General features: G+C 39.2%; 1 protein-coding gene across 3 annotated transcripts in view; it reads right to left on the reverse strand.

Moving 5' to 3' along the window:
* The window catches only part of Pcmt1 (protein-L-isoaspartate (D-aspartate) O-methyltransferase), a 72,192-nt gene extending 63,889 nt beyond the window's left edge, over window positions 1-8,303 (reverse strand). For 2 of the 3 annotated variants that reach the window (XM_010607734.3, XM_033763315.1), the window contains exon 1: window positions 8,146-8,303. In XM_010607734.3, coding sequence (XP_010606036.1) covers window positions 8,146-8,200 — 55 coding nt within the window. In that variant the 5' untranslated portion in view covers window positions 8,201-8,303. The remainder of the gene's footprint in view (window positions 1-8,145) is intronic. The other variant, XM_019205070.2, reaches the window with a different exon arrangement.
* Between the last annotated feature and the right edge of the window lie 6 nt (window positions 8,304-8,309).

The raw sequence follows: 8,309 nt of genomic DNA on the forward strand, positions 1-8,309 counted from the left end.
TTTCAAAGTTGGTCCCCGGTTAAAAAAAAAAAAAAAAAAAAAAAACTTTTTTGTTGTTGTTTTTTGAGACAGGGTCTCATGAAGTAGTTGAGACTGAAACTCACTATGTAGCCCAGGCTGGTCTCAAAACTCATAGCAATCCTCCTGCCTCAGCCTCCCAAGGGCTGGGATTTCTGGCATGCATCACCACACTGGGCTAAAAAAAGACATTATTGCTTGCTTTAAATGTGCCAATAAACTTAATGGGGGGATAAAAAAAGATATGGAAGATGATCACCAGAAAAACCAAAAACAGCTGAATAGAGGAAGGAATTTTCATAGATCCTTTCTATGCTTTTTCTTTCAACTATGTACACATATTACTTAACTTAAAATTCATCTTTTCAGTTCTCCTAACCCCTCTTAACACAGCAATGGGAAATTCATTATTATCATAGATATTCACTAACAAGTACTGTTCACAGGTGCACACACACACACACAATTTAGCAAGATGGAGCAGGGGGATTACTTTTCTTTCAGTGATAGAATTTTAACTGGGTGCATTCTCTAGCCTCTTTGTACTTATGAATGGACCTACAATTAGTTTATCATAGAATATATGCAGAAATTATATATGCAAAATTCAGACCCTGTCTTTAAAAGTCAGTATTTTAGGGCTGGGGATTTAGCTCAGTGGTTCCACTGCCTGCCTTGCAAGTGAGAGGTCCCAAGTTCAATCCCCAGTACCAAAAAAAAAAAAAAAAAAAAAGGAGTATTTTGCTCTTTCTCCTGTTTTCTTCCCCACAGCTGGAATGTGAAAATGGTACAGGAACTATCTTGAAATTACTGATAGGGAAAAGAGCAGAACAACAAGAGATGAGCCTTGATCTCTGACACCATAGAAACACCGTAAGATCCCCTAAAGGCTTACACTTGGAGTGTTATGGGAAGGAGAAACTGGTGTAAACTATTTTTCCCCAGTAGTAGGAACTGAACCCAGGGTCCTTGAACCAGCCTTTGTTTGTTTGTTGTGAGACAAAGTGCTGCTAAATTGCCCAGGCTAGGCTCAAACTTGCAATCCTCCTGTTTCAGTCTTCCAGAGTGCTTGGATTATAGGCATATCCTGCCAGGCCCAAATGTTTAAGCCACTGTCATTTCTGTCTTTGTGACAGCAGCTGAACATGTAGTAACTAATGCACAAGACATATAAAGAAGAGTTGCTGGGCGTTGTCTAACATGCCTGTAATCCCAGCACTAGGGAGGCTGAAACAGGAGGATCTCTAAGAGTTGGAGGCCAGCCTGGGCGATACAGTGAGTTCAAGGCCAGCCTGAATTGCATAGCAAGACATTGTCTCAAAAAAAAAAAAAATTTTTTTTTAGTTAAAATAAAATTCTTAAAAAGACAGACATATAAGGAAGAAAATGAGACATCTAGACATTTCTCAGACAAAGAAGTAAAAGCAGCAAGAAAATATTTGAAAAAATGTTCCACATCACTGGTCATTCGAGAGATGCAGATGAAAACAACACTGAGATTCCACCTCACCCCACAAAGAATGGCTGCTATCAAGAAATCACACAATAACAAATGTTGGCGGGGTTGTGGGGAGAAAGGAACCCTTCTCCATTGTTGGTGGGAGTGCAGACTGGTGCAACCACTATGGAAATCAATATGGAGATACCTCAAAGAGCTTGGACTGGAGGTTCCATTTGACCCAGCCATCCCTCTGCTGGGTATCTTTCCAAGAGAACTAAAAGAATCATATCACAGAGAAGTATGTGCACCCATGTTTATAGTGGCACAGTTTGTAATAGCTAAATCTTAGAAACAGCCTATTTGCCCATCCGTTGGAAACTGGATAAAGAAGTTGTGGTTTTTCTATAAAATGGAATATTACTCAGCCAGAAAGAACGAGAAAATAGATTCATTCATAGGAAAATGGATACATATTGAAGATATACTCCTAAGTGAAATAAATAAGGCACACATGTGTAAATACCGAATAGTTTCCCTGGTGTAAATAATCTGCAACAATGCATAAGATTCTAATAAGATTACTGACATTTAGAAATGGGAAGAAAGGAGCTAAAGGTGTAGGGAAGGTGGGGTGGGTAGGGGAAGAGTAAAAAGGGAAAAGAAAAAAATGTGAGAGAATGAAAAGATGAAAATAAAGTGTTTGTAGATGGGGAGGGGAGGAGGGGGTGAAGGGAGGGCAGAGGTAAGGGGAAAAAATGAGAATCAAGACTTGCCATGTAGAGGTACAAGATCCCAACAATGAATGTAACTGTACTGTATCCCTAAAATGTACCAATAAACTCAATTAAAGCTGGAAAAAAAAAAAAGAAAGAAAATGAGACGTCTGAAAAACAGGAGTAGAGTTACAGCACAGAAGGGGGTTGTATGAGACACTAGAGGCCTGAAAGCTAAGCCATAGATGTTTACACTTGATACAGTAAATATCTGAATGCCTGAGCAAACTGACATAACAGAAAATAGCATTCAAGGAAAATCACTATGATGGGCAGAACAGACCTGAAGGAAGGGACAGTGAGAAATGTGACAGCCAATCAGACATCACTCCAAGTAGGAACACAGAACCTAGGCCTGGACATGGCTGTAGTTTAGATCGGGAATATGCCCCAAGTATGTTGAAGAGATTGCAACTTGGTGCTACTGGGAAGTGGTGGAAACTTTAAGAGGTAGGGCTCAGTGCACAGTCTTCAGGTCACTTGCAGGTAGGAGGTGCCCTTAAATGGGATTGTGAGATCCAATCTCTTCCTCTCTCTTTCTGGTCACAAGGTGAGCAGTTTTCCTTTGCCACACACCTCTGCTGTAATATACCATCTTGCTATAGGCCCTAATGACCATGCACTGAACCCCCAAAATAAACACTTTCTCTTGATAAGTTGATTATCTCAGATATTTATCATAGTTATTAATGAAAACACTACAGGAATGGCTATGAAAGACATTTATAAGCATTGCTGAGTTAATGTGAGGCAGTCTGAAAGAAACAATTATTTCAAGATTTTTTTAATCTCAGAACAGAATAGAATCAACTGCAGCAGAAATGAAAAGGAGAGGGTCAGTGTTGGTATAAAGCAGATGAATTTTAAACTACACAGAAATGTTCTAAGCTTGTTACAAGTTACATCTCAATAAAAGAAATATAACCTTATCAGTTTTAAGACTTAAGTTGTTAATCATTTAGCCTGCATTTCTTGACTATCAACAATAAAAAAATTAATAAAACTTTTACCTTTTACTTTCCCACCCAGAATGATAGGCATAAGCTTTAAATAAAGCTTGAGATCCCTCAGTACAGAAACTCTGAAAGGAGATACATTTAAATTTGTACTACAATCAAGGAAGAACTTTACGTGTTGGCAAGTTATAGTAAACCACATTATTTAAGTACCATGTATTATTTTTAAACATATAGTATGACTCTTGCTTGCTTTTCTACCTTCTATGCACGATGAACTTTTTCTCCTTTGTAATGCCTGTCTGCCATGGAGTCAACCAATTATGGACTGAAACCTCTGTAAACTATAAACACTTCTTGCATTACTAAGTATTCCAATGACCACGGACAAGACTGCTACAATGAAAACAGAAGTGTTGTAACAGTTGCATGAAGAATGGATCACAGGACTATGAACCATCCTGCCAGGGCCTTTAGGTTATAAAAATCAGAGCATGGATAAAGAATATTAATCATCAGCTACCTTTATGCAAACAAAAACTCCTGGAATATCTTTAACGCTTCAGAGATAAGCAGCAGAAAACTCAAAAGAAAGCATAAAGGATGCAACTGAGCTGTTTCTATGTGACTCGTCTTGAAATGCTGTATTGTGGCACAATAAAAACATCCTTGCAGGTTGTAGAGATAGAAAATTTGGTTAACCTGTCTTTAATACAGAAACTAATTTTCAGTAATACCCAAAAATTTAATTAATTAAAATAAAATAAAAATGTACAGTATGCCTTTCAGCTGGGCACAGTGGCATAAGCCTGCAGGAGGATCTCAAATTTGGGACCCATCTAAGCAAGTTATAGAGGCCCTGTCTCAAAATAAAATATAAAAAGGACTGAGGATGTAGCTCAGTAGTACAGCACCTCCTGATTCAATCCCCAATTTCTGCAAAATAAATAAATGGCCTTTCTTTATATCTTAATCACTTTCAATAGGTAGGAAAAAATAAGCTGTTTTGACACTATTTTTCAAGAAGAATATGTTGCTTGGGCCCCTTTTAATCTCTGACAAAATCTTATGTAAAACTCTAAATGTAGGTAACATTAGAAGTTAGTATTACAATGTTAATTTCTGTAGCTTGCTCCTCAAACATATATATACTCCACAAGCATTATGCAATCCATAAGTTATTTTTTTTAATCCTGGAAATTTGAATTTGGAAGGGTCCCTAGAGATCTATTATATATCCAAATCTGATGATTAAAAACTTGTACACTATACCTTAAAGTGAAATGGTTAACTATTCTTTGCTTCAGTATATTTAGTGTAAGAAAACACTATATTTCAAAGCCAACTCTTTGATTGTTAGGATAATATGTGAATTCTTCCTTACAATGAGTCAAAAAATCTGCCTTTGATTGGCCTGGTTTGACCCTCTTCTGAGATGATATCTCTTCAAATATTTACATACCATTGTTACTGAAATACTCCTCTCTGTTAAACCAAACAACTTCAATCCTATCAAAGCAGCACATAAAATGTTGACTCTCTTGTTTTCTTTGTCATCTTTGTCTAATAATCTTTGGTTTTTCACTGCCACCCTTAAAGCATGTCAGCCAGAGCAAAAAACAATACTAATAAAACTGACACTCCAGGCGTGGGGTTACATCTCTGGGGAGACTGAAGCAAAAGTGCTTCAAAGGCAGTCCTAGACCAGCCTGCAGTTCAGTGAGACTGTGTCTCTCACACTCACACACACACTCACACACACACACACACACACACACACACCTTAACAGCACAACGGTACCTTGCCCCTCCTTCAGCCTAAGACCACTTGAGTAGACTGTAACACAACCAAGCATCTAGATGTAGTGTAACTGAACAGAACTTTTATTTAGCTTTAATTATTAAATGTACACATGGAGCCGAGTGTGGTGGCGCACGCCTGTAATCCCAGCACTCTGGAGGCTGAGGCAGGAGGATCACTGTGAGTTCGAGACCAGCCTGGGCTACCTTTGGCCTGCCTCGCAAGCACAAGGGCCCGAGTTCAATCCCTGGTACAAAAAAAAAAAAAAAAAAAAAAAAAAAAAAATGTACACATGGAGAAAATGTATGTTTTTGTTCCACTGAAGTTACCCATGGGCCCAAGGTTAAGAATCACCAATAAAAGGAATACTCCGTGGTCCCTGACCGAATAATAAATTAAATGTAAATAAATACACATTGATATTAAAAATCAAAACAATATAAATTAAATCTTATTCAATGCACTTTATGTTATTTACTAGTTTGTATCAATAAGACCGACTCAAAATAAGTTAAAGTAGGAGATGCATACCAGATTGGGGTTTTTTGTTTTGTTTTTGTTTTGAGATGGGAATCTCACTTTATAGTTCAGGCTGGTCCTGAACTCACTATATAAGCCAAGGCTGGCCTCAGACTTGCAGTGATCCGTCCACCTCAGCCTCCTGGAGTGCTGGGATTACAGGCATGTGCCACCATACCCAGCATAATATTAAAGTTAAATAAATTATGAACTTATCTTTTAAAAAAACAATAAAACCATAATTTGTTTCCTTTTCCAATCTGCAGATTCGTTTCCAATCTGCAGATTCGTTTTCATCCTTTTCATTTCAATATCAGCATAATCATATTTCCACCTTTTTCAAAGGTTTAATTAAAAGCCTTTAATTTAGAGAGCAGGAGGTGCAGTTTAGTGATAGAGCACTTGCTTCATAGGCACAAGTCTCTGGGTTCAAATCTCAAGCACCACAAAAAAAAAAAAAAAAAAGGCTTAGTTTAAGAAGAATACACACAGAGGGAAAAAAAAATGAAGAGAAAGTATTTTCAAACTGTTTAGCCCATTGCAATTTTTACATGGGCATATATTTTTTTTCCAGTACTGCAGATAGAATCCCACTCATCCTAGGCAAGAGCTCTACCAGTGAGCTACATCCACAAACAAATATTGTTTTTATAATAAATAAATAAATAAAAAAGAAATTATCTAGAATTATCTCAGCAAAAAGTTTAAAGTTGCACAAATGTAACAAAAGAGGATAAACTGAGCTCTCTACATTCCTATCAATCACAGATCTAGTATAGAGCTAAATATTTCCATTATCCACATCCGTGATGTTAATTATTCCTTATTGAATTTTCTGACAGGAAAAAAAAAAACACACTTAGAAATTTCAGCTAAAAGGGCGAGGGATTTAGCTCAGTGGTTCCACCGCCTTTTTCGCAAGTGCAAGGTCCTGAGTACGATCCCCAGTTCCAAAAAAAAACAAGAAATTTTAGCTAAGAAGGGTGATGCAGTACATTAGTGATTATAACACCACTGGGAAAATATCTAGTCTTGGCTTACCACATATTTGGCCCAAAAAGGAAAACACTTTAAGAACCTTATAGATTACAAATTTCTGCCACAGCCAAGTGTCTACTGTGATAACCTACTAATGGAAAAGTACTTAGTCACAATTCATGTATTGAACATTGGACATTGTAAATAGCAGGCACATGCATCATGTTAAGGGAGTTATTTATAACACACTGAACTTATGAGCAGTTCATGAGAATCTAAATCACACTTCCTATTATTGCCTCAGCATAAATGTCTACTTCCAAATGTCCTTCCATAAAGTGACTGGTGGCAATAACTGTCAAAATTTCAACACCTAAACACCCTTTATTATCTTGCATACTAAACACTAAAGACAAAATTTCCATATTTCATGCTATTTTTAAAAAGTTAAATGAATATATTAAGTATTAATCATGTGCCAAACACTCCATTTCGCTCATTGACTTTTATATTCCTACCACAGATCTAAGCATATAACGGACACTTAATTAGCATTTGCGGCAAAAAAAAAAAGAATGAACACTAAGATCTTTGAGAGGATATAAAAAATGTCCTAACCCTCCATGAGATAACAAATGAAGGTGAGAAATAAGGCAAACACATGAAAAAGTAAAAATCACAGGACAATTAAAAATATCACTAGACAGTATATAATTATTTTCTAAGATAATGAGTGCATAGACAGCTATAAATTGTAACCAGAGTGAGATCATTATGGACTTCAGTCCTTCTGGTCTGCCGACCAGAGGGACAGCGACACTGTTTTTTAGTTTAAAAAAGAAAGAAGTGACACAGCGCTCATCCCATCCTAAAATTATCAGAGAAAAAATATAATAACTAAAGAAAATGATATAAAGAAACTTCCATATAAGGTTTTTAAGACCTATGGTATACCTGAAAAAGGTGAAACACTCCACATGCACAATCATTTGCTGGATTCGGGACCTCGGAAGACTCCAGCATTACAAGTCTCGCGAACAACAACCCTGAACCCCCACGGAGCTTTCCACTGGACAGCCGCCCGACAAATTTCTCCCAGCATCCACAATGGCTATACTCTCATCTTCCTCCCCCACCCCTCTCCCCTATCAGACAGTGGCATCTCGCTCTGGAGGAAAAAACGGAGGGCGGGGGAGGTAGAATCAGAGAGAAAGCTTGCAGCGAGGTCACTTAAAGAGCAGGAAAGTGAGAAAATGCAAGGACCGAAGGTGGGTTTCTAGGTGGCAACCCAGTACCTAGGAATCCAGGCCCACCTCCTTACACCAAAGTCACGCCCCTCGCCTGTCAAGAAGCGGGCCCAGCGACAACCCTACCACCGGTGCCAAACCCCATGCTCCCAGGCCGGCGGGGAGAAGAATACCCCTGCCCCACACGCAGCAGCCCCTTGCTCATTCTTTCTTCCAGTCCACGTAGCCAACGAGCGACAAGTCCCAGGGGGACGATCAAAAGCGCATGCCATTCCGGACGACTGGTGCAACCCGGCGCTGAAGCCCTCCAACAGGCACGGGGTGCAGACAGAACGTTCCGGACAGCCCAGGGGGATCCAGTCCAGGCCCAGCCTACCCCAGCTGCCCCACAACGGGCGGGGGTGGCACTTACTGCGGAGGTTGTGGATTAGCTCCGAGTGGCTGGCGCCGCCGGATTTCCAGGCCATCGCTAAGCACACCCGGAGCAGGTACAGAATCACCTTCAGGGCGGCGACGGTGCCTAGCAGTTTTCCCAAGAGTGAGACCACCTCCCACACGGTCACCGCCCCGTTCGCG

This window comes from Fukomys damarensis, unplaced genomic scaffold (genome assembly GCF_012274545.1).
Source record: "Fukomys damarensis isolate Sample0158 unplaced genomic scaffold, DMR_v1.0_HiC HiC_scaffold_14, whole genome shotgun sequence".
NCBI lineage: Eukaryota > Metazoa > Chordata > Mammalia > Rodentia > Bathyergidae > Fukomys > Fukomys damarensis.